This window comes from Lonchura striata, chromosome 4, assembly GCF_046129695.1.
Source record: "Lonchura striata isolate bLonStr1 chromosome 4, bLonStr1.mat, whole genome shotgun sequence".
Classification (NCBI taxonomy): domain Eukaryota; kingdom Metazoa; phylum Chordata; class Aves; order Passeriformes; family Estrildidae; genus Lonchura; species Lonchura striata.
Genome location: NC_134606.1, coordinates 67,038,552 through 67,063,032, shown reverse-complemented (window position 1 = coordinate 67,063,032; position 24,481 = coordinate 67,038,552). Strand labels below are relative to the sequence as shown.

Here is a 24,481-nt window from a genome sequence, read left to right as displayed (position 1 = left end):
GGGACAAGGAGTGGCTTTTGACTGGACTTTTCCGTGTTAGCCACAAACTGAACTAATCTTCTCTTTTAAGAGAGACTGTATTTTGAGAAAATGCCAGTGAGTCAAGAGACCTGTTTCAGCTGGGAAGACACAGAAGTGAACAGAGAAAAAAGTTAGAGGGTTTGTGGTGGCGCCCCCTGTCCTTAAAGGAAAGAGAAGAGAAGAAGATCTCTGTTTTTAAACCCTCAGCTCTAGGGGAAATGGGAAAATAGGGGGGACTGTGGTCCCAAAAAATGAGAATCTGAACTCTTGTTTTTCTTCCCTCTTGGCAGGGCATCCTTGAAAGGAAAAATCCTAAAAGCAGTCTGTCCATCCATGCATTGGTGGTGAGAGCACTGTGCATAGAAAAGAGAGGGTTACTATAGCAAACTTTTCTCCAGGCGGTGCCATGTGTGACATAGAAACACAAGATGTAGATCTGTATTGAAGAGTCTGTGCCACAAGAGAGACTCCTGCCTCCCTCGAAGGGGCTGAGTATCGATTGTTTAGAAGGTAAAAACCTGATTGGGGTCTAGATTGTGTCTCACTGTAGTTTGTTAGAGTTTGGTGGTAGGAAGAGAAATGCTTTGCAAGGTTTTCATTTGATATTTGTGTATTTTTTCTTTCCCTTTTTTTCCTTTCTCTTTTCTTTTGTAGTAGTAGCTTAATAAAGTTTTATTTCTGTTATTAAGCTTAGGCCTATTTTGCTCTGCTCTAAATTCCACTTCACAGCATTCAAGGGAGGGATCACATTTTCATGGGAGCATTGCCATTGTGCCGTGTCAAACCATAACAGTTCTTTACTAGGAAAACTCAAAAATACAAATGTAATAGGACAAAGCTCAACAAAAAGAAACGAGTGAGAGAGTCAGAATAAGACCTGACACCCTGTGGGTCAGGGTGGTGGCAGCATCCCATTAAATGGTGGCTGCAGTGCTCCTGCAGTTCCAGCTGTGCTTCTGCTGGAGCAGGGATCCTGTAGAAAGGTGGAGTTTTCTTCTGAAGGCCCAGTAGTGGTATAGATGGGCCTGGTCTTCCTCTGGGAATCCAGTGGCAAAGAAAGCTGCACCTCCGGGAATCCAGTTGGGAGAAAGGTTGCCCTGGTGTCCCAAAATCTCTGATTATACCCAGTTAGGAATACTTGGTTCCTCCCCCTGAGCCGAAGATCTCCCAGTGAGATGATATAATTTTATCAGCCATGCAGGGCCACTCCATGGCCCATTACCAGCAGATTTCTCCCCAGAGAGAGTATTGGTTTGTAGAAGAGATAAAGAAAACTGCCCAATGAACAGAAGATAACTGCCACACCTCCAACAGGTGGCAGAGAGAATACACACATTGCCTTGCAATCTAGGACAAGGAATAACCAAGCAGTTTGGTTGGATTATTGTAGGAAGAAAAGTTACAAATGCTCACTTGAAGAGGGCAGAAGATGCTGAACAACTTCCAGCTTGCTTTAGATCTACCTAAAGAAAAAAAATACATCCCAGGGTTGTGGTGTATAACATTTCTGGATTGTTAGTGTTCAATTTATGGATGGAATGGAGTGGGGAGAGGGGGAACTTGCAATACCTCTGGGAAGGGAGGATGCTTTCACTCCCGGAAAACCTCTGCCACAAATGGCATTCCTGAGATGAGGGCTCCACCTTTTCAGCGTAAGGGTGGTTGTGATGGAATGGGATTACTTGGTTCCAGTTTTGCTCTGACAGTGGGAATGAGAGCAGGAGAATGCGCTGTTGCCTCGCAGAGGCAGCCACACTATTTTCTGAAGGTGGCACAGGTTTAGTAGATGGAACCTGCCACAGGCGGGCAGCTGGGTGCTTTCCTGTGACTGGTTACTGCGCTTTCCATTACCATCGGTTGTTTTTAAGGCAGCAGAAGATATTTTTGGGGGGTAAAATGAGACCAGCACTGTGGGAATGACTCTGGCATCTCAACATTTCCTGTGGGCTCCATGCACATGACTTAGGATGATGCAGACCAAGCTGGTCAAGTGCCTAGCCCTGCCTCCCATTTCATAGGAAGAAATAAAAAAGAGCTCAGCAGGGCTCAACCTGAAATGATATTTTGTAGCTTCTGGCTCTCCTCAGAGTTCTGCTAAGAGAGGAACGTCTCTGTCCCGGAAACCAAATAACCCTTGGAATTCACACATGGACCTGTGTGTCGCTTCAAGAGACACCAAGAAGCCCTGCCACTTTGCAAGGGCAGCTGTTGTTGCGCTGCTGAATTTCTTGGCTGGGCAAAGCCCCTCCTGCCCGCACTAGGGCCTGAGCTTGAAGATATAAAGAACCAGCCGGGAGGGCAGGCATGGAAAGCTTGACAAAGTCTGAAGGCAGCACTCTGATTCCCCCTTTTCCCAAGACGTTTCTTTAGCTGAAGTTGCTGAAAAGAACCAGCCCCTTGACACACCACAATGGGTTTGCTGTTTTATTTTTCGGGTTCTCAGTCCTGCGTGGAACTTGGAAAGTGGGTGCTGCAGAGGCTCCGGCAAGGCATCAAAAGTGCCGGCCCTGCACCCAAGGGTGGCATGAGATCTCCTCCAGCTCCGGCCTGTCCGCAGGGTGCTTGGCCAAACACCATCGGATCAGGTGCTGGAGCTCTGGGGAGAGAAGGCAGAAAGCGCCGGTCACCGGCAGAGTCTCCTGCCCAGCTGCCCCCGTCGCCCGCGGGGCCCGGGCCATGTTGTGCCGGGCTCTGGGCCGTGCCGGGCTCCCGACCGGCTCTGCCCCACGCGGGAGAGCGGCACGGCGGGACACGGCCGCCTCCTCCGGCCGCCCGTGCCGTGCTGACCCCGTCGGCACGGGCCCCTCCTGCGGCCGGCCCTGGAGGGCAGATCCACGTCCCGCGGAGCTGGTGAGGGCCGCGCCGAGCTGCGCGCCGCCAGCTGCTAAAGCCCGCCGGCTTGAGGCCGGACACCCACCTGGAGAGAGCTGCTGCCGGAAGACGAGCTTGCCCAGCACGATGTCAGGCTCATCCTGGAAGGGGAGGCTCCCGCAGACCATGACGTACAGCAGCACGCCCAGGGACCAGATGGTGGCCGCGTGGCCGTGGTAGCAGCCGAGCCAGATCCACTCGGGCGGGCTGTACACGCGCGTTCCTAGGGGAGACAGGCGGCGCTGGCCGGGCGCAGGCTGCTGCCTTCCAGAGCCTGGCGCCGGCCTCCTGGCCGAGGCAGGGGCTGCAGCCGTGGCCACAGCTTCCCCCCGAGGCCACCCCGCGTCCCCCAGCCAGCTGGCCAAAGGCACGAAACCATTCCGCAAGGCCAAGAAGGCCAGCGGAGCAGCCCAGGCCATCGTGGGCCCGCTGAGCCCAGGGGCCGGGAGCCGCTTTTGCCCCCCCTCTGTCGGCAGGGCCGGCAGCCGGCCCCTGGGGCTCGGCATCCGCCCCGTTCCTAAAGGCGGCCGGCTGAAGGACGCAGCCCGCAGCCCAGGAGGGAACGGGGCCGTGCGGTGCCTGGCACCGGGAGCAGGGCCCAGGCCATGGGCTCACCGGCAAAGCCCGTGAAGGCGCGCTCCTGGAGGAAGGTGCCGCAGCCGAAGTCAATGAGCTTCAGGTGGCCGCTCTCCGGGTTCACCAGGAGGTTCTCTAGCTTGATGTCCCGGTGCAGGACGCCGCAGGCGGTGCAGTGCCGCACGGCCTCCAGCACCTGGCAGAAAAGCCAGCGCGCCTGCTCCTCGCACAGGCAGCCCTGCTCCTGCAGGAGCTGCAGGAGATCCTGCGATGCCTCCGGACGCTCCAGGACCAGCAAGAAGCTGTCAGGCAGCTCAAACCAATCGAGGAGCTGGATGATATTCTGGCAGCCAGAGCCCACCCTCTCCATGAGCACCACCTCCAAGGGCACGCGGGTGCCGTCCGGCTGTGAGCAGGAGAAAGTCAGTGCCTGCAGCAGCCTGCTGCTGCTGCTGCTGCTGCTGCAGCAGCCCTGGGGCTGCGCTGCGCCCTGCCCGGGATGCCCCAGTGCCCCCTGGCGCAGCCTCCCAGGCGCTTGCGCTTCCTCCCGCCCGGGGGATGCTCGGGGGTGCCGCTGCCCGGCCCCAGCTCCGCTCTCCGGTGTGCCCAGGCCCGCGGGGCTGCGGCTCCGCACGCTGAGCCCGCCCCGGGTTTCTCCCTGCCCGCCACGCCCCGCTCTGTCCCGCTGGCCCAGTTCACTCACCAGCTCGTCCCACTGCAGGACGCTCTCCCGGGCCACGCGTTTGATGGCCACCTGCGAGCCACGGAGAGAGGAGGGCTGAGCTCCAGCCCTGCCGCTCCCCGCCGCTGCCCCTCCTGCCCCGCCCGGCCGTGGCGGCCACTCACCGGGCTCCCGTCCGAGAGGCGGATGCCCGAGTAGACGGTGCTGAAGCCGCCGCTGCCCAGCTGCGGGCCCCACAGGTACAGCTCCTGCCGCTGCCTCTGTTGCCCTGCGGCCGAGAGAAGCCATCAGCCTTGCGCCCAGAACCCCCCGCAAGTGCCCGCGAGTGAAGCGGGCCGGGCCCCCGCGGCCGCCGCGCTCTCACCTGCTTCCTGCTGCGCGCCGGGCAGCGGCCACCGCCCTGCAGCCGCCGGGCTGGCGAGCGGCAGAGCCGGGCCGGGGCAGCGCGCACAGGCGGCTGCGGCAGCCCCGGGGCAGCGGGGCAGGGCGGCACCGTCGCTGTCCCCGGCGGCGTGGGCTGGGCTCTGCTCCTGACGACGGCCGGGGCTGCAGCCCGAGCCTTGGCACAGGGGGATGCCAGGAGCGGCTGCAAGGCAGACAGGGCTTTTTCAAGCCGTGCCGTCGGAGGCACTGGAAACAGCCGGCGACTAGGCTGCTCGCAGGGGCCCTGGCCTGGCCTGGCCGCGCCCCTCCAGAGCCCCGGGGGAGCCGCAGGCAGCTCCTCGGGAGATCTCACCTGCTACTAGAAAGGCCTTGGCTGCACTCGAGGGCTGTCTTGGGGCAGCTTCCTGCAGATGGAGGAACCTCCGTGCTGTCTGGAGGCCCGTCTCCACCACCAGGCTGGGGCTGTTGCTGGCGGGCAGAACCAGAAGAGCGTCCTGGCTGTCCTGGCTGCTGTGGGATGCCCACTGCTGGCTCCAGGACGCTTGCTGCCCCGCCAGCTGCTCCTGAGCGGGCTCCCCTGCATCGGGCTGGGCTCCCAGTTGGACTTCTGCGCTTTCCCTTGCCACGTCAAGGGTCAGGATGTTGCCTGTGTTGTTGAAGTCCCAGAGTCCAAGGGAGCTGGGAGACCTGTCCACGGGCTCTGCTCTTTCCGCAGGCTGACAGGTCTCACTGAGCCTCTGCAAGGGATGGAGGCTGTCAGAGATAGCAGAGGCCCCTGGCTGGATGCAGGGTCTCTGACAGCCTGAGCTTCCTGCATGGATGGTGATGTCTCTCCCCTGCTGTGCCATCCTTGCAGGCCTTGAGGCTCTCCCAGGGATGGAGAATCTTGCTGGGAGCAGCCTGTGAACAGGATGGAGGCTTCTGGAGGAGCTGGCTAAGCCACAGCAGGGCAGGTGGCCTTGGTTCTGCAGCTCCTCCAGTTCTTTCCACAATGCCTGCCACATCCCAGAATAGAGCGGCTCACGTGTCCCGTTGCCATCCCCGAGGTGCAGCATCATTTCCTGCAGCTCCCGGGCCTCTGCCAGGCAGGGGCCGCAGCTGCAGGGGCTGCCCAGGGGGCTGGCGGGAGCACATGGCCGCTTGCCAGGAGTCGCCCGAGGCCTGGGGAACCTGGGAGCCGCAGGGGCTCCTCGCTTCCTCCGTGAGCCTCTGGGCTGGACCCTGGGGCGCTTCCTCCACTTCCCTCTCCGTGTCCGCCGGCCCCGCGGTTGCCGGTGGCCAAAGGCCCACCAGACAGCCACGGCGGCCAGCAGCAGGAGAAGCACGGTCAGCAGGACGTCACCATCACCCATGGCTCCGGCACGTCCCGTCGCGACTGCACTGGCAGCTGCGGGCGCTGGCCCGTCTCACACAGCCACAGCGCGGTGATGTCACAGCGATGTCACAGTGCTGCGGCCAGCACAGCCCTGGGACATCACAGCCCTGCCTCACGCCAGCGCTCTGCCCCTTTGTGCAGTCACAGCCCTGCCTCGGCCCCGCCCTCCGCAGTGCCCCAGGAGGGATGAGGGGGCTCCCTAGGGGCACTTGCCAGCTCTCTGGAGCAGAGCGGGTGGAAGATTCTTCTTTACGTAGGACACAGGGATGAGGAGGGGAATGTTGATGGTCTCACCTCCTTGCTGGCAGAGCACGGGACATGGATTGTCCAATGTGACACTGCAAAGTCCTTGAGGAGGGCAAGCCCCACTCAGCAACATCCAAGACATCTGTGTGCTATCCACCATATTCCCGTGCTGAATCCAAACCCAGCTCTTTGCCGCTCCCTGGGAAGAAAATGGATCCTATCCCACTGAAAGCCAGTACATCTGCCCATTCTTCACCCAGCACACCCTTTCTGTGTGTCACACAGCTGGACACCTGCTCCAGGTGTATTCTGTGAGGGACAGGATCAAAACTCCACTTAAAACCCTGAAATAGAACCTGCTTTTCCTTCCCATCATCCATGAGACCAGGCCAGGACATCACTGCTGTTTCTGTGCTGCTGGAACTCCAGTGGTGTGAGCTCCAGTCGAGGGATCTGTGACCTGTGGACGAGCCCAGAAAGGAGCAGGACACCCGCAGGCATCCACGGCTGGGAATAAGCCCATGGCAGAGCAGGAATCTCTCAGAGTACCTGTGGCCATGGTTGTTTCCATGCCCAAGAAGGGATTGTGGCCCAGGGATAAACCTGAAGCCTCTGTGGCTGTGGATTAGGCCATGCTCAGCAGGTAGCCCTCGAAACATCAGTGCCTGTGCCTGGGGTCGTGCTGGAGCACCTGAGAGCCATGACCATGGAAGAACCCCTGGCAGAGCAGTTACAGCCTTGGGGGTGCTGCAGCCGTGGTTCAGGCCACATCCTTTTCTTTAGTGGGGATGGAAAACTTCATTGCCTATACTTTGTATAAAATCATGTTTGTAAAAATGTAAGGTTCTAAATTCTTAGGTTCAGGACAAATAAAACACTGCTAATTTTCCTTCAGCTATTTCGTTACTTGTTCCATGGTTATCTTTAAGAGTGAATAAAGGATACAAAAGGCGCTCTTAAAAATGAATTTCAAGAGCTCTTTGGAATTTTGTTTTCAAAGGAGAATGAAATAAAGAGGATTGATAGTATGACCTATGCAGCTGGTGACAAGCTTGGTATTATGTTGAAGCTTTTTTTAAATTATTGGATATAGCCACTTTTTAAGAAATCTTGCATGTATATTTATACTGTTAGTTTTTAAAGTAGAAAAGTGTAAGCTGATGTTTTGTAGAAGCAGCTGAATGCATTGGTCTTCCTGGCAGGTTTGGCTGAGTTGTGTTGGTGAGTGTGTGTTTTGGTTTTGTTGCAGTTATCCTGGAGAGGATGGTCTGGGCAGGAGAAAAAGGCTCTCTGCAAACCTAGCAAACAAAAGTACCTTGTAGCTGGGCTTTGTTTCAGAGCTGGATCTACACACATCCTTTTCTTATGCAGCCTTGGAAATTGCACCACTCCTTTGCTGTTAATGACAAGGTTATTTAAATATGGCAAGGTAATCTGGACTCTTAAATCATGGTAGCCTTGCACAGCACAGCGTGATCCCTTCTGTTCCCGGAGAAATCTTGGAAGTTTTATGGAAGAAATTGCCCCTTCAAGGCAAATTAATAAAACACTGTATTCTGTGAACTTCATCCTAACATGAGCACTGTGTGAGCAGTGCTCCAAGCAGTGTCCAACTAGAGTCACCCTTGAAAACTGGAATCTGAAGGATCATCAGCCTGCCTGGGTCACTTTGTTGGATGCATGGCATTGCTGGTAAATTTGTTTCTTCAGAATAGAAAAGAAAAAGAAAATTGAGGCTTTTTGAGGGTGTGTATTAGATAAACTTTTGTCTGATAGTTCCTATTTATTGATATTCTGTGGTCAATATCACTGTTAGAGTTTGAAAATCACCTATCCAATCTCTGTAGTATGTTGAGAACTTCAAATATAGACGTTTCAATATTTGCAAAATAGTACTTATTTCACTTGGGTTAAATTTAAATTGGGTTAAATAATGGGGAAGCACAGCAAAATCTTCCAGCAACAACTACTTGGAGCAGTGTCTTGGTTTGAAAAGACAGGTGTCTGCTAAAGAAGGCAGAAGCCTCCCCTGAAACGGAAAATGTAAACCCCTTCCCTCCAAATCATTATAATTTTAAAATTAAAAGGCTCTCGGGTGAAGATATGGGAATAACAGTTCTTGTCCTAGTTTGATACGGAAAGAGAATTTTTTCCGGAAGGACGAGGTCAATTTAGATATTAACCAATTGAAGGTGGACACACCTCTGGGAATATAGAGGGGTTAAAAGCAGAATTCCCAGGGGAACTCGCTCTCTTTAGTTCTGGTTAGTGTGTAGTGCAGCCTCCCCTGCCCGGCCCGTGGCTGGGTGGGGAGGGGAAAGCCCATGGCCTGACGGAGGTAAGGCCAAAGGGTGGAGGGACTGAAACCGGGCTGGCCCCTGCAGATGGAAGGGTGGAAGAAATCTAAGATGTCTCCGTCCCCCCGCAGAGAAACACAAGATACACAAGAAACACATAGAAACACAAGATGTAGAGCTGTATTTTCTTCAAGAGTCTGTGGCACAAGAGACTCCTGCGTCCCTCGAAGGGCTGAGTATCGATTGTTTAGAAGGTAAAAACCTGAGTGGGGTCTAGATTGTGTCTCACTGTAGTTTGTTAGAGTTAGGTGGTAGGAAGATGACTGCTTTGCAAGGTTTCAATTTGATCTTTGTGTATTTTTTCTTTCCCTTTTTTCCTTTCTCTTTTCTTTTGTAGTAGTAGCTTAATAAAGTTTTTTTTCTGTTATTAAGCTTAGGCCTGTTTTGCTCTGCTCTAAATTCCACTTCACAGCATTCAAGGGAGGGATCACATTTTCATGGGAGCACTGGCATTGTGCCAGTGTCAAACCATGACATTTTTGGTTCCCTGACCGGGAAAAATAAAATAAAATCATATAAGACAAGATAAGATAGTGATAACATAAAAGCTGTAAGATGAAATCAAAGAAGAATAAAAGCAAAGCATGTGTTAAATTTTGAAATAAATTAGGGTAGAAATTTAGTATAAGTTGCTGTTTCATATAGAATGTGTTAAATGTAATTTTGATACTGATTTTTTGTTTCTTTTTTTGTAATCAGTGTTCTCCGAAGCAAAGGGTAGAGTGTCGTGGTTTGACACAGAAAGAGAATTTTTTCCGGAAGGAAGAGATCAATTTAGATATTAACCAATTGAAGGTGGACACGCCTCTGAGAACACAGAGGGGTTAAAAGCAGAATTCCCAGGGGAACTCGCTCTCTTTAGTTCTGGTTAGTGTGTAGTGCAGCCTCCCCCGCCCGGCCCGTGGCTGGGTGGGGAGGGGAAAGCCCATGGCCTGACGGAGGTAAGGCCGAAGGGTGGAGGGACTGGAACCGGGCTGGCCCCTGCAGATGGAAGGGTGGAAGAAATCTAAGATGTCTCCGTTCCCCCCCCCAGAGTTTCTCTCCCGAGAGAGAGAGAGAAAGAGACATCGGCAGTTTTGTCAGCAATTCCACCGTAAGGAAGGAGGAGCGGGGGGAGCTGCAAGGTGCCCAGTGCGTGGGAGTTGCCGGAGTCTGGGCATCGAGCCATCTGTGGGGAGTTTGAACTTTTAACCCTTTCTTGAGAAATGAAAGCTTTGTGAATTTTTCCTTCCCCTCCTCGGTTTGAAAGAGAGGAAGAGAGACACCTTAGACCCTGGGATGTTAGAAGGAGAAATTCTAGATGGGAGGCGGACAAGGAGTGGCTTTTGACTGGACTTTTCCGTGTTAGCCACAAACTGAACTAATCTTCTTTTAAGAGAGACTGTATTTTGAGAAAATGCCAGTGAGTCAAGAGACCTGTTTCAGCTGGGAAGACACAGAAGTGAACAGAGAAAAAAGTTAGAGGGTTTGTGGTGGCGCCCCCTGTCTTTAAAGGAAAGAGAAGAGAAGAAGATCTCTGTTTTTAAACCCTCAGCTCTAGGGGAAATGGGAAAATAGGGGGGACAGTGGACCCAAACAATGAAAAACTGAACTGTTGTTTTTCTTCCCTCTTGGCAGGGCATACTTGAAAGGAAAAATCCTAAAAGCAGTCTGTCCATCCATGCATTGGTGGTGAGAGCACTGTGCATAGAAAAGAGAAGGTCACTATAGCAAACTTTTCTCCGGGCGGTGCCATGTGTGACATAGAAACACAAGATGTAGATCTGTATTTTCTTCAAGAGTCTGTGCCACAAGAGAGGCTCCTGCCTCCCTCAAAGGGGCTGAGTATCGATCGTTTAGAAGGTAAAAACCTGATTGGGGTCTAGATTGTGTCTCACTGTAGTTTGTTAGAGTTGGGTGGTAGGAAGAGGAATGCTTTGCAAGGTTTTCATTTGATCTTTGTGTATTTTTTCTTTCCTTTTTTTCCTTTCTCTTTTCTTTTGTAGTAGTAGCCTAATAAAGTTTTTTTTTTTTCTCTTATTAAGCTTAGGCCTGTTTTGCTCTGCTCTAAATTCCACTTCACAGCATTCAAGGGAGGGATCACATTTTCATGGGAGCATTGGCATTGTGCCAGTGTCAAACCATAACAGTTCTTTACTAGGAAAACTCAAAAATACAAATGTAATAGGACAAAGCTCAACAAAAAGAAACGAGTGAGAGAGTCAGAATAAGACCTGACACCCTGTGGATCAGGGTGGTGGCAGCATCCCATTAAATGGTGGCTGCAGTTCTCCTGCAGTGCCAGCTGTGATTCTGCTGGAGCAGGGATCCTGTAGAAAGGTGGAGTTTTCTTCTGAAGGCCCAGTAGTGGTATAGATGGGCCTGGTCTTCCTCTGGGAATCCAGTGGCGAAGAAAGCTGCACCTCCGGGAATCCAGTTGGGAGAAAGGCTGCCCTGGTGTCCCAAAATCTCTGATTATACCCAGTTAGGAATACTTGGTTCCTCCCCCTGGGCAGAACATCTCCCAGTGAGATGATATAATTTTATCAGCCATGCAGGGCCACTCCATGGCCCATTACCAGCAGATTTCTCCCCAGAGGGAGTATTGGTTTGTAGAAGAGATAAAGAAAACTGCCCAATGAACAGAAGATAACTGCCACACCTCCAACAGGTGGCAGAGAGAATACACACATTGCCTTGCAATCTAGGACAAGGAGTAACCAAGCAGTTTGGTTGGATTATTGTAGGAAGAAAAGTTACAAATGCTCACTTGAAGAGGGCAGAAGATGCTGAACAACTTCCAGCTTGCTTTAGATCTACCTAAAGAAAAAAAATACATCCCAGGGTTGTGGTGTATAACATTTCTGGATTGTTAGTGTTCAATTTATGGATGGAAAGGAGTGGGGAGAGGGGGAACTTGCAATACCTCTGAGAAGGGAGGATGCTTTCACTCCCAGAAAACCTCTGCCACAAATGGCATTCCTGAGATGAGGGCTCCACCTTTTCAGCGTAAGGGTGGTTGTGATGGAATGGGATTGCTTGGTTCCAGTTTTGCTCTGACAGTGGGAATGAGAGCAGGAGAATGCGCTGTTGCCTCGCAGAGGCAGCCACACTATTTTCTGAAGGTGGCACAGGTTTAGTAGATGGCACCTGCCACAGGCGGGCAGCTGGGTGCTTTCCTGTGACTGGTTACTGCGCTTTCCATTACCATCGGTTGTTTTTAAGGCAGCAGAAGATATTTTTGGGGGGTAAAATGAGACCAGCACCGTGGGAATGACTCTGGCATCTCAACATTTCCTGTGGGCTCCATGCACATGACTTAGGATGGTGCAGACCAAGCTGGTCAAGTGCCTAGCCCTGCCTCCCATTTCATAGGAAGAAATAAAAAAGAGCTCAGCAGGGCTCAACCTGAAATGATATTTTGTAGCTTCTGGCTCTCCTCAGAGTTCTGCTAAGAGAGGAACGTCTCTGTCCCGGAAACCAAATAACCCTTGGAATTCACACATGGACCTGTGTGTCGCTTCAAGAGACACCAAGAAGCCCTGCCACTTTGCAAGGGCAGCTGTTGTTCCACTGCTGCATTTCTTGGCTGGACAAAGCCCCTCCTACCCGCACTACAGCCTGAGCTTGAAGATATAAAGAACCAGCCGGGAGGGCAGGCATGGAAAGCTTGATAAAGGCTGAAGGCAGCACTCTGATTCCCCCTTTTCCCAAGACGTTTCTTTAGCTGAAGTTGCTGACAAGGACCAGCCTTGACACACAACAATCGGTTGGTTGTTTTATTTTTCGGGTTCTCAGTCCTGCGTGGAACTCGGAAAGTGGGTGCTGCAGAGGCTCCGGCAACGCATCAAAAGCGCCGGCCCTGCACCCAAGGGTGGCATGAGATCTCCTCCAGCTCCGGCCTGTCCGCAGGGTGCTTGGCCAAACACCATCGGATCAGGTGCTGGAGCTCTGGGGAGAGAAGGCAGAAAGCGCCGGTCACCGGCAGAGTCTCCTGCCCAGCTGCCCCCGTCGCCCGCGGGGCCCGGGCCATGTTGTGCCGGGCTCTGGGCCGTGCCGGGCTCCCGACCGGCTCTGCCCCACGCGGGAGAGCGGCACGGCGGGACACGGCCGCCTCCTCCGGCCGCCCGTGCCGCGCTGACCCCGTCGGCACGGGCCCCTCCTGCGGCCGGCCCTGGAGGGCAGATCCACGTCCCGCGGAGCTGGTGAGGGCCGCACCGAGCTGCGCGCCGCCAGCTGCCAAAGCCCGCCGGCTTGAGGCCGGACACCCACCTGGAGAGAGCTGCTGCCGGAAGATGAGCTTGCCCAGCACGATGTCAGGCTCATCCTGGAAGGGGAGGCTCCCGCAGACCATGACGTACAGCAGCACGCCCAGGGACCAGATGGTGGCCGCGTGGCCGTGGTAGCAGCCGAGCCAGATCCACTCGGGCGGGCTGTACACGTGCGTTCCTAGGGGAGACAGGCGGCGCTGGCCGGGCGCAGGCTGCTGCCTTCCAGAGCCTGGCGCCGGCCTCCTGGCCGAGGCAGGGGCTGCAGCCGTGGCAACAGCTTCCCCCCGAGGCCACCCCGCGTCCCCCAGCCAGCTGGCCAAAGGCACGAAACCATTCCGCAAGGCCAAGAAGGCCAGCGGAGCAGCCCAGGCCCTCGTGGGGCCGCTGAGCCCAGGGGCCGGGAGCCGCTTTTGCCCCCCCTCTGTCGGCAGGGCCGGCAGCCGGCCCCTGGGGCTCGGCATCCGCCCCGTTCCTAAAGGCGGCCGGCTGAAGGACGCAGCCCGCAGCCCAGGAGGGAACGGGGCCGTGCGGTGCCTGGCACCGGGAGCAGGGCCCAGGCCATGGGCTCACCGGCAAAGCCCGTGAAGGCGCGCTCCTGGAGGAAGGTGCCGCAGCCGAAGTCAATGAGCTTCAGGTGGCCGCTCTCCGGGTTCACCAGGAGGTTCTCTGGCTTGATGTCCCGGTGCAGGACGCCGCAGGCGGTGCAGTGCCGCACGGCCTCCAGCACCTGGCAGAAAAGCCAGCGCGCCTGCTCCTCGCACAGGCAGCCCTGCTCCTGCAGGAGCTGCAGGAGATCCTGCGATGCCTCCGGACGCTCCAGGACCAGTAAGAAGCTGTCAGGCAGCTCAAACCAATCGAGGAGCTGGATGATATTCTGGCAGCCAGAGCCCACCCTCTCCATGAGCACCACCTCCAAGGGCACGCGGGTGCCGTCCGGCTGTGAGCAGGAGAAAGTCAGTGCCTGCAGCAGCCTGCTGCTGCTGCTGCTGCTGCTGCAGCAGCCCTGGGGCTGCGCTGCGCCCTGCCCGGGATGCCCCAGTGCCCCCTGGCGCAGCCTCCCAGGCGCTTGCGCTTCCTCCCGCCCGGGGGATGCTCGGGGGTGCCGCTGCCCGGCCCCAGCTCCGCTCTCCGGTGTGCCCAGGCCCGCGGGGCTGCGGCTCCGCACGCTGAGCCCGCCCCGGGTTTCTCCCTGCCCGCCACGCCCCGCTCTGTCCCGCTGGCCCAGTTCACTCACCAGCTCGTCCCACTGCAGGACGCTCTCCCGGGCCACGCGTTTGATGGCCACCTGCGAGCCACGGAGAGAGGAGGGCTGAGCTCCAGCCCTGCCGCTCCCCGCCGCTGCCCCTCCTGCCCCGCCCGGCCGTGGCGGCCACTCACCGGGCTCCCGTCCGAGAGGCGGATGCCCGAGTAGACGGTGCTGAAGCCGCCGCTGCCCAGCTGCGGGCCCCACAGGTACAGCTCCTGCCGCTGCCTCTGTTGCCCTGCGGCCGAGAGAAGCCATCAGCCTTGCGCCCAGAACCCCCCGCAAGTGCCCGCGAGTGAAGCGGGCCGGGCCCCCGCGGCCGCCGCGCTCTCACCTGCTTCCTGCTGCGCGCCGGGCAGCGGCCACCGCCCTGCAGCCGCCGGGCTGGCGAGCGGCAGAGCCGGGCCGGGGCAGCGCGCACAGGCGGCTGCGGCAGCCCCGGGGCAGCGGGGCAGGGCGGCACCGTCGCTGTCCCCGGCGGCGTGGGCTGGGCTCTGCTCCTGACGACGGCCGGGGCTGCAGCCCGAGCCTTGGCACAGGGGGATGCCAGGAGCGGCTGCAAGGCAGACAGGGCTTTTTCAAGCCGTGCCGTCGGAGGCACTGGAAACAGCCGGCGACTAGGCTGCTCGCAGGGGCCCTGGCCTGGCCTGGCCGCGCCCCTCCAGAGCCCCGGGGGAGCCGCAGGCAGCTCCTCGGGAGATCTCACCTGCTACTAGAAAGGCCTTGGCTGCACTCGAGGGCTGTCTTGGGGCAGCTTCCTGCAGATGGAGGAACCTCCGTGCTGTCTGGAGGCCCGTCTCCACCACCAGGCTGGGGCTGTTGCTGGCGGGCAGAACCAGAAGAGCGTCCTGGCTGTCCTGGCTGCTGTGGGATGCCCACTGCTGGCTCCAGGACGCTTGCTGCCCCGCCAGCTGCTCCTGAGCGGGCTCCCCTGCATCGGGCTGGGCTCCCAGTTGGACTTCTGCGCTTTCCCTTGCCACGTCAAGGGTCAGGATGTTGCCTGTGTTGTTGAAGTCCCAGAGTCCAAGGGAGCTGGGAGACCTGTCCACGGGCTCTGCTCTTTCCGCAGGCTGACAGGTCTCACTGAGCCTCTGCAAGGGATGGAGGCTGTCAGAGATAGCAGAGGCCCCTGGCTGGATGCAGGGTCTCTGACAGCCTGAGCTTCCTGCATGGATGGTGATGTCTCTCCCCTGCTGTGCCATCCTTGCAGGCCTTGAGGCTCTCCCAGGGATGGAGAATCTTGCTGGGAGCAGCCTGTGAACAGGATGGAGGCTTCTGGAGGAGCTGGCTAAGCCACAGCAGGGCAGGTGGCCTTGGTTCTGCAGCTCCTCCAGTTCTTTCCACAATGCCTGCCACATCCCAGAATAGAGCGGCTCACGTGTCCCGTTGCCATCCCCGAGGTGCAGCATCATTTCCTGCAGCTCCCGGGCCTCTGCCAGGCAGGGGCCGCAGCTGCAGGGGCTGCCCAGGGGGCTGGCGGGAGCACATGGCCGCTTGCCAGGAGTCGCCCGAGGCCTGGGGAACCTGGGAGCCGCAGGGGCTCCTCGCTTCCTCCGTGAGCCTCTGGGCTGGACCCTGGGGCGCTTCCTCCACTTCCCTCTCCGTGTCCGCCGGCCCCGCGGTTGCCGGTGGCCAAAGGCCCACCAGACAGCCACGGCGGCCAGCAGCAGGAGAAGCACGGTCAGCAGGACGTCACCATCACCCATGGCTCCGGCACGTCCCGTCGCGACTGCACTGGCAGCTGCGGGCGCTGGCCCGTCTCACACAGCCACAGCGCGGTGATGTCACAGCGATGTCACAGTGCTGCGGCCAGCACAGCCCTGGGACATCACAGCCCTGCCTCACGCCAGCGCTCTGCCCCTTTGTGCAGTCACAGCCCTGCCTCGGCCCCGCCCTCCGCAGTGCCCCAGGAGGGATGAGGGGGCTCCCTAGGGGCACTTGCCAGCTCTCTGGAGCAGAGCGGGTGGAAGATTCTTCTTTACGTAGGACACAGGGATGAGGAGGGGAATGTTGATGGTCTCACCTCCTTGCTGGCAGAGCACGGGACATGGATTGTCCAATGTGACACTGCAAAGTCCTTGAGGAGGGCAAGCCCCACTCAGCAACATCCAAGACATCTGTGTGCTATCCACCATATTCCCGTGCTGAATCCAAACCCAGCTCTTTGCCGCTCCCTGGGAAGAAAATGGATCCTATCCCACTGAAAGCCAGTACATCTGCCCATTCTTCACCCAGCACACCCTTTCTGTGTGTCACACAGCTGGACACCTGCTCCAGGTGTATTCTGTGAGGGACAGGATCAAAACTCCACTTAAAACCCTGAAATAGAACCTGCTTTTCCTTCCCATCATCCATGAGACCAGGCCAGGACATCACTGCTGTTTCTGTGCTGCTGGAACTCCAGTGGTGTGAGCTCCAGTCGAGGGATCTGTGACCTGTGGACGAGCCCAGAAAGGAGCAGGACACCCGCAGGCATCCACGGCTGGGAATAAGCCCATGGCAGAGCAGGAATCTCTCAGAGTACCTGTGGCCATGGTTGTTTCCATGCCCAAGAAGGGATTGTGGCCCAGGGATAAACCTGAAGCCTCTGTGGCTGTGGATTAGGCCATGCTCAGCAGGTAGCCCTCGAAACATCAGTGCCTGTGCCTGGGGTCGTGCTGGAGCACCTGAGAGCCATGACCATGGAAGAACCCCTGGCAGAGCAGTTACAGCCTTGGGGGTGCTGCAGCCGTGGTTCAGGCCACATCCTTTTCTTTAGTGGGGATGGAAAACTTCATTGCCTATACTTTGTATAAAATCATGTTTGTAAAAATGTAAGGTTTTAAATTCTTAGGTTCAGGACAAATAAAACACTGCTAATTTTCCTTCAGCTATTTCGTTACTTGTTCCATGGTTATCTTTAAGAGTGAATAAAGGATACAAAAGGCGCTCTTAAAAATGAATTTCAAGAGCTCTTTGGAATTTTGTTTTCAAAGGAGAATGAAATAAAGAGGATTGATAGTATGACCTATGCAGCTGGTGACAAGCTTGGTATTATGTTGAAGCTTTTTTTAAATTATTGGATATAGCCACTTTTTAAGAAATCTTGCATGTATATTTATACTGTTAGTTTTTAAAGTAGAAAAGTGTAAGCTGATGTTTTGTAGAAGCAGCTGAATGCATTGGTCTTCCTGGCAGGTTTGGCTGAGTTGTGTTGGTGAGTGTGTGTTTTGGTTTTGTTGCAGTTATCCTGGAGAGGATGGTCTGGGCAGGAGAAAAAGGCTCTCTGCAAACCTAGCAAACAAAAGTACCTTGTAGCTGGGCTTTGTTTCAGAGCTGGATCTACACACATCCTTTTCTTATGCAGCCTTGGAAATTGCACCACTCCTTTGCTGTTAATGACAAGGTTATTTAAATATGGCAAGGTAATCTGGACTCTTAAATCATGGTAGCCTTGCACAGCACAGCGTGATCCCTTCTGTTCCCGGAGAAATCTTGGAAGTTTTATGGAAGAAATTGCCCCTTCAAGGCAAATTAATAAAACACTGTATTCTGTGAACTTCATCCTAACATGAGCACTGTGTGAGCAGTGCTCCAAGCAGTGTCCAACTAGAGTCACCCTTGAAAACTGGAATCTGAAGGATCATCAGCCTGCCTGGGTCACTTTGTTGGATGCATGGCATTGCTGGTAAATTTGTTTCTTCAGAATAGAAAAGAAAAAGAAAATTGAGGCTTTTTGAGGGTGTGTATTAGATAAACTTTTGTCTGATAGTTCCTATTTATTGATATTCTGTGGTCAATATCACTGTTAGAGTTTGAAAATCACCTATCCAATCTCTGTAGTATGTTGAGAACTTCAAATATAGACGTTTCAATATTTGCAAAATAGTACTTATTTCACTTGGGTTAAATTTAAATTGGGTTAAATAATGGGGAAGCACAGCAAAATCTTCCAGCAACAACTACTTGGAGCAGTGTCTTGGTTTGAAAAGACAGGTGTCTGCTAAAGAAGGCAGAAGCCTCCCCTGAAACGGAAAATGTAAACCCCTTCCCTCCAAATCATTATAATTTTAAAATTAAAAGGCTCTCGGTTGAAAATATGGGAATAACAGTTCTTGTCGTAGTTTCATACGGAAAGAGAATTTTTTCCGGAAGGACGAGGTCAATTTAGATATTAACCAATTGAAGGTGGACACACCTCTGGGAATATAGAGGGGTTAAAAGCAGAATTCCCAGGGGAACTCGCTCTCTTTAGTTCCGGTCAGCGTGCAGTGCAGCCTCCCCCGCCCGGCCCGGGGCCGGGTGGGGAGGGGAAGGCCCATGGCCTGATGGAGGTGAGGCCGAAGGGTGGAGGGACTGAAACCGGGCTGGCCCCTGCAGATGGAAGGGTGGAAAAAACCTAAGATGTCTCCGTCCCCCCGCAGAGAAACACAAGATACACAAGAAACACATAGAAACACAAGATGTAGAGCTGTATTTTCTTCAAGAGTCTGTGCCACAAGAGACTCCTGCCTCCCTCGAAGGGCTGAGTATCGATTGTTTAGAAGGTAAAAACCTGAGTGGGGTCTAGATTGTGTCTCACTGTAGTTTGTTAGAGTTAGGTGGTAGGAAGATGAATGCTTTGCAAGGTTTCAATTTGATCTTTGTGTATTTTTTCTTTCCTTTTTTTCCTTTCTCTTTTCTTTTGTAGTAGTAGCCTAATAAATTTTTTTTTTTTTTTCTGTTATTAAGCTTAGGCCTGTTTTGCTCTGCTCTAAATTCCACTTCACAGCATTCAAGGGAGGGATCACATTTTCATGGGAGCACTGGCATTGTGCCAGTGTCAAACCATGACATTTTTGGTTCCCTGACCGGGAAAAATAAAATAAAATCAAATAAGACAAGATAAGCTAGTGATAACATAAAAGCTGTAAGATGAAATCAAAGAAGAATAAAAGCAAAGCATGTGTTAAATTTTGAAATAAATTAGGGTAGAAATTTAGTATAAGTTGCTGTTTCATATAGAATGTGTTAAATGTAATTTTGATAGTGATTTTTTGTTTCTTTTTTTGTAATCAGTGTTCTCTGAAGCAAAGGGTAGAGTGTCGTGGTTTGACACAGAAAGAGAATTTTTTCCGGAAGGAAGAGATCAATTTAGATATTAACCAATTGAAGGTGGACACGCCTCTGAGAACACAGAGGGGTTAAAAGCAGAATTCCCAGGGGAACTCGCTCTCTTTAGTTCCGGTTAGTGTGTAGTGCAGCCTCCCCCGCCCGGCCCGTGGCTGGGTGGGGAGGGGAAAGGCCATGGCCTGACGGAGGTAAGGCCGAAGGGTGGAGGGACTGGAACCGGGCTGGCCCCTGCAGATGGAAGGGTGGAAGAAATCTAAGATGTCTCCGTTCCCCCCCCCAGAGTTTCTCTCCTGAGAGAGAGAGAGAAAGAGACATCGGCAGTTTTGTCAGCAATTACACCGTGAGGAAAGAGGAGCGGGGGGAGCTGCAAGGTGCCCTGTGCGTGGGAGTTGCCGGAGTCTGGGCATCGAGCCATCCGTGCGGAGTTTGAACTTTTAACCCTTTCTTGAGAAATGAAAGCTTTGTGAATTTTTCCTTCCCCTCCTCGGTTTGAAAGAGAGGAAGAGAGACACCTTAGACCCTGGGATGTTAGAAGGAGAAATTCTAGATGGGAGGGGGACAAGGAGTGGCTTTTGACTGGACTTTTCCGTGTTAGCCACAAACTGAACTAATCTTCTTTTAAGAGAGACTGTATTTTGAGAAAATGCCAGTGAGTCAAGAGACCTGTTTCAGCTGGGAAGACACAGAAGTGAACAGAGAAAAAAGTTAGAGGGTTTGTGGTGGCGCCCCCTGTCTTTAAAGGAAAGAGAAGAGAAGAAGATCTCTGTTTTTAAACCCTCAGCTCTAGGGGAAATGGGAAAATAGGGGGGACAGTGGACCCAAACAATGAAAAACTGAACTGTTGTTTTTCTCCTCTCTTGGCAGGGCATCCTTGAAAGGAAAAATCCTAAAAGCAGTCTGTCCATCCATGCATTGGTGGTGAGAGCACTGTGCATAGAAAAGAGAAGGTCACTATAGCAAACTTTTCTCCAGGCGGTGCCATGTGTGACATAGAAACACAAGATGTAGATCTGTATTGAAGAGTCTGTGCCACAAGAGAGACTCCTGCCTCCCTCGAAGGCGCTGAGTATCGATTGTTTAGAAGGTAAAAACCTGATTGGGGTCTAGATTGTGTCTCACTGTAGTTTGTTAGAGTTTGGTGGTAGGAAGAGGAATGCTTTGCAAGGTTTTCATTTGATATTTGTGTATTTTTTCTTTCCCTTTTTTTCCTTTCTCTTTTCTTTTGTAGTAGTAGCTTAATAAAGTTTTATTTCTGTTATTAAGCTTAGGCCTGTTTTGCTCTGCTCTAAATTCCACTTCACAGCATTCAAGGGAGGGATCACATTTTCATGGGAGCATTGGCATTGTGCCAGTGTCAAACCATAACAGTTCTTTACTAGGAAAACTCAAAAATACAAATGTAATAGGACAAAGCTCAACAAAAAGAAACGAGTGAGAGAGTCAGAATAAGACCTGACACCCTGTGGGTCAGGGTGGTGGCAGCATCCCATTAAATGGTGGCTGCAGTGCTCCTGCAGTGCCAGCTGTGCTTCTGCTGGAGCAGGGATCCTGTAGAAAGGTGGAGTTTTCTTCTGAAGGCCCAGTAGTGGTATAGATGGGCCTGGTCTTCCTCTGGGAATCCAGTGGCAAAGAAAGCTGCACCTCCGGGAATCCAGTTGGGAGAAAGGTTGCCCTGGTGTCCCAAAATCTCTGATTATACCCAGTTAGGAATACTTGGTTCCTCCCCCTGAGCAGAAGATCTCCCAGTGAGATGATATAATTTTATCAGCCATGCAGGGCCACTCCATGGCCCATTACCAGCAGATTTCTCCCCAGAGAGAGTATTGGTTTGTAGAAGAGATAAAGAAAACTGCCCAATGAACAGAAGATAACTGCCACACCTCCAACAGGTGGCAGAGAGAATACACACATTGCCTTGCAATCTAGGACAAGGAATAACCAAGCAGTTTGGTTGGATTATTGTAGGAAGAAAAGTTACAAATGCTCACTTGAAGAGGGCAGAAGATGCTGAACAACTTCCAGCTTGCTTTAGATCTACCTAAAGAAAAAAAATACATCCCAGGGTTGTGGTGTATAACATTTCTGGATTGTCAGTGTTCAATTTATGGATGGAATGGAGTGGGGAGAGGGGGAACTTGCAATACCTCTGGGAAGGGAGGATGCTTTCACTCCCGGAAAACCTCTGCCACAAATGGCATTCCTGAGATCAGGGCTCCACCTTTTCAGCGTAAGGGTGGTTGTGATGGAATGGGATTGCTTGGTTCCAGTTTTGCTCTGACAGTGGGAATGAGAGCAGGAGAATGCGCTGTTGCCTCGCAGAGGCAGCCACACTATTTTCTGAAGGTGGCACAGGTTTAGTAGATGGAACCTGCCACAGGCGGGCAGCTGGGTGCTTTCCTGTGACTGGTTACTGCGCTTTCCATTACCATCGGTTGTTTTTAAGGCAGCAGAAGATATTTTTGGGGGGTAAAATGAGACCAGCACTGTGGGAATGACTCTGGCATCTCAACATTTCCTGTGGGCTCCATGCACATGACTTAGGATGATGCAGACCAAGCTGGTCAAGTGCCTAGCCCTGCCTCCCATTTCATAGGAAGAAATAAAAAAGAGCTCAGCAGCGCTCAACCTGAAATGATATTTTGTAGCTTCTGGCTCTCCTCAGAGTTCTGCTAAGAGAGGAACGTCTCTGTCCCGGAAACCAAATAACCCTTGGAATTCACACATGGACCTGTGTGTCGCTTCAAGAGACACCAAGAAGCCCTGCCACTTTGCAAGGGCAGCTGTTGTTCTGCTGCTGAATTTCTTGGCTGGGCAAAGCCCCTCCTACCCGCACTACGGCCTGAGCTGGAAGATAGAAAGAACCAGCCGGGAGGGCAGGCATGGAAAGCTTGACAAAGGCTGAAGGCAGCACTCTGATTCCCCCTTTTCCCAAGACGTTTCTTTAGCTGAAGTTGCTGAAAAGAACCAGCCCCTTGACACACCACAATGGGTTGGTTGTTTTATTTTTCGGGTTCTCAGTCCTGCGTGGAACTCGGAAAGTGGGTGCTGCAGAGGCTCCGGCAAGGCATCAAAAGCGCCGGCCCCGCACCCAAGGGTGGCATGAGATCTCCTCCAGCTCCGGCCTGTCCGCAGGGTGCTTGGCCAAACACCATCGGATCAGGTGCTGGAGCTCTGGGGGGAGAAGGCAGAAAGCGCCGGTCACCGGCAGAGTCTCCTGCCCAGCTGCCCCCGTCGCCCGCGGGGCCCGGGCCATGTTGTGCCGGGCTCTGGGCCGTGCCGGGCTCCCGACCAGCTCTGCCCCACGCGGGAGAGCGGCACGGCGGGACACGGCCGCCTCCTCCGGCCGCCCGTGCCGCGCTGACCCCGTCGGCACGGGCCCCTCCTGCGGCCGGCCCTGGAGGGCAGATCCACGTCCCGCGGAGCTGGTGAGGGCCGCGCCGAGCTGCGCGCCGCCAGCTGCCAAAGCCCGCCGGCTTGAGGCCGGACACCCACCTGGAGAGAGCTGCTGCCGGAAGACGAGCTTGCCCAGCACGATGTCAGGCTCATCCTGGAAGGGGAGGCTCCCGCAGACCATGACGTACAGCAGCACGCCCAGGGACCAGATGGTGGCCGCGTGGCCGTGGTAGCAGCCGAGCCAGATCCACTCGGGCGGGCTGTACACGCGCGTTCCTAGGGGAGACAGGCGGCGCTGGCCAGGCGGAGGCTGCTGCCTTCCAGAGCCTGGCGCCGGCCTCCTGGCCGAGGCAGGGGCTGCAGCCGTGGCCACAGCTTCCCCCCGAGGCCACACCACGTCCCCCAGCCAGCTGGCCAAAGGCACGAAACCATTCCGCAAGGCCAAGAAGGCCAGCGGAGCAGCCCAGGCCCTCGTGGGCCCGCTGAGCCCAGGGGCCAGGAGCCGCTTTTGCCCCCCCTCTGTCGGCAGGGCCGGCAGCTGGCTCCTGGGGCTCGGCATCCGCCCCGTTCCTAAAGGCGGCCGGCTGAAGGACGCAGCCCGCAGCCCAGGAGGGAACGGGGCCGTGCGGTGCCTGGCACCGGGAGCAGGGCCCAGGCCATGGGCTCACCGGCAAAGCCCGTGAAGGCCCGCTCCTGGAGGAAGGTGCCGCAGCCGAAGTCAATGAGCTTCAGGTGGCCGCTCTCCGGGTTCACCAGGAGGTTCTCTGGCTTGATGTCCCGGTGCAGGACGCCGCAGGCGGTGCAGTGCCGCACGGCCTCCAGCACCTGGCAGAAAAGCCAGCGCGCCTGCTCCTCGCACAGGCAGCCCTGCTCCTGCAGGAGCTGCAGGAGATCCTGCGATGCCTCCGGACGCTCCAGGACCAGCACGAAGCTGTCCGGCAGCTCAAACCAGTCCAGGAGCTGGATGATGTTGTGGCATCCAGAGCCCACCTTCTCCATGAGCACCACCTCCAAGGGCACACGGGTGCCGTCGGGCTGTGAGCAGGAGAAAGTCAGTGCCTGCAGCAGCCTGCTGCTGCTGCTGCTGCTGCTGCAGCAGCCCTGGGGCTGCGCTGCGCCCTGCCCGGGATGCCCCAGTGCCCCCTGGCGCAGCCTCCCAGGCGCTTGCGATTCCTCCCGCCCGGGGGATGCTCGGGGGTGCCGCTGCCCGGCCCCAGCTCCGCTCTCCGGTGTGCCCAGGCCCGCGGGGCTGCGGCTCCGCACGCTGAGCCCGCCCCGGGATTCTCCCTGCCCGCCACGCCCCGCTCTGTCCCGCTGGCCCCGTTCACTCACCAGCTCGTCCCACTGCAGGACGCTCTCCCGGGCCACGCGTTTGATGGCCACCTGCGAGCCACGGAGAGAGGAGGGCTGAGCTCCAGCCCTGCCGCTCCCCGCCGCTGCCCCTCCTGCCTCGCCCGGCCGTGGCGGCCACTCACCGGGCTCCCGTCCGAGAGGCGGATGCCCGAGTAGACGGTGCTGAAGCCGCCGCTGCCCAGCTGCGGGCCCCACAGGTACAGCTCCTGCCGCTGCCTCTGTTGCCCTGCGGCCGAGAGAAGCCATCAGCCTTGCGCCCAGAACCCCCCGCAAGTGCCCGCGAGTGAAGCGGGCCGGGCCCCCGCGGCCGCCGCGCTCTCACCTGCTTCCTGCTGCGCGCCGGGCAGCGGCCACCGCCCTGCAGCCGCCGGGCTGGCGAGCGGCAGAGCCGGGCCGGGGCAGCGCGCACAGGCGGCTGCGGCAGCCCCGGGGCAGCGGGGCAGGGCGGCACCGTCGCTGTCCCCGGCGGCGTGGGCTGGGCTCTGCTCCTGACGACGGCCGGGGCTGCAGCCCGAGCCTTGGCACAGGGGGATGCCAGGAGCGGCTGCAAGGCAGACAGGGCTTTTTCAAGCCGTGCCGTCGGAGGCACTGGAAACAGCCGGCGACTAGGCTGCTCGCAGGGGCCCTGGCCTGGCCTGG

At 55.4% G+C, this 24,481-nt stretch overlaps 2 protein-coding genes across 2 annotated transcripts; both read right to left on the bottom strand.

Annotated features, from left to right (window-relative positions):
* Positions 1-2,513: 2,513 nt before the first annotated feature.
* On the bottom strand, positions 2,514-6,714 carry LOC144246179 (serine/threonine-protein kinase pim-1-like). Its single transcript, XM_077782638.1, has 6 exons — positions 6,705-6,714; positions 4,315-4,418; positions 4,172-4,222; positions 3,508-3,874; positions 2,939-3,115; positions 2,514-2,617 (listed from the first exon to the last, which is right to left on the bottom strand). Exons 1-6 carry the CDS (start codon positions 6,712-6,714, stop codon positions 2,514-2,516), a joined length of 813 nt encoding a protein of 270 aa, XP_077638764.1.
* Positions 6,715-12,338: 5,624 nt separating this feature from the next.
* Positions 12,339-16,539, bottom strand: LOC144246178 (serine/threonine-protein kinase pim-1-like). Its single transcript, XM_077782637.1, has 6 exons — positions 16,530-16,539; positions 14,140-14,243; positions 13,997-14,047; positions 13,333-13,699; positions 12,764-12,940; positions 12,339-12,442 (listed from the first exon to the last, which is right to left on the bottom strand). Exons 1-6 carry the CDS (start codon positions 16,537-16,539, stop codon positions 12,339-12,341), a joined length of 813 nt encoding a protein of 270 aa, XP_077638763.1.
* Positions 16,540-24,481: the final 7,942 nt, after the last annotated feature.

Excerpts from the sequence above, each read along its gene's own strand:
- LOC144246179 (XM_077782638.1), bottom strand. Across the intron at positions 3,875-4,171 it reads TCCTGCAGTGGGACGAGCTG|CCGGACGGCACCCGCGTGCC; the intron begins GTGAGTGAACTG and ends TCCTGCTCACAG. Across the intron at positions 2,618-2,938 it reads CCGGCAGCAGCTCTCTCCAG|AGCTCCAGCACCTGATCCGA; the intron begins GTGGGTGTCCGG and ends TTCTCTCCCCAG.
- LOC144246178 (XM_077782637.1), bottom strand. Across the intron at positions 12,941-13,332 it reads CGCCTTCACGGGCTTTGCCG|GAACGCACGTGTACAGCCCG; the intron begins GTGAGCCCATGG and ends TGTCTCCCCTAG. Across the intron at positions 12,443-12,763 it reads CCGGCAGCAGCTCTCTCCAG|AGCTCCAGCACCTGATCCGA; the intron begins GTGGGTGTCCGG and ends TTCTCTCCCCAG.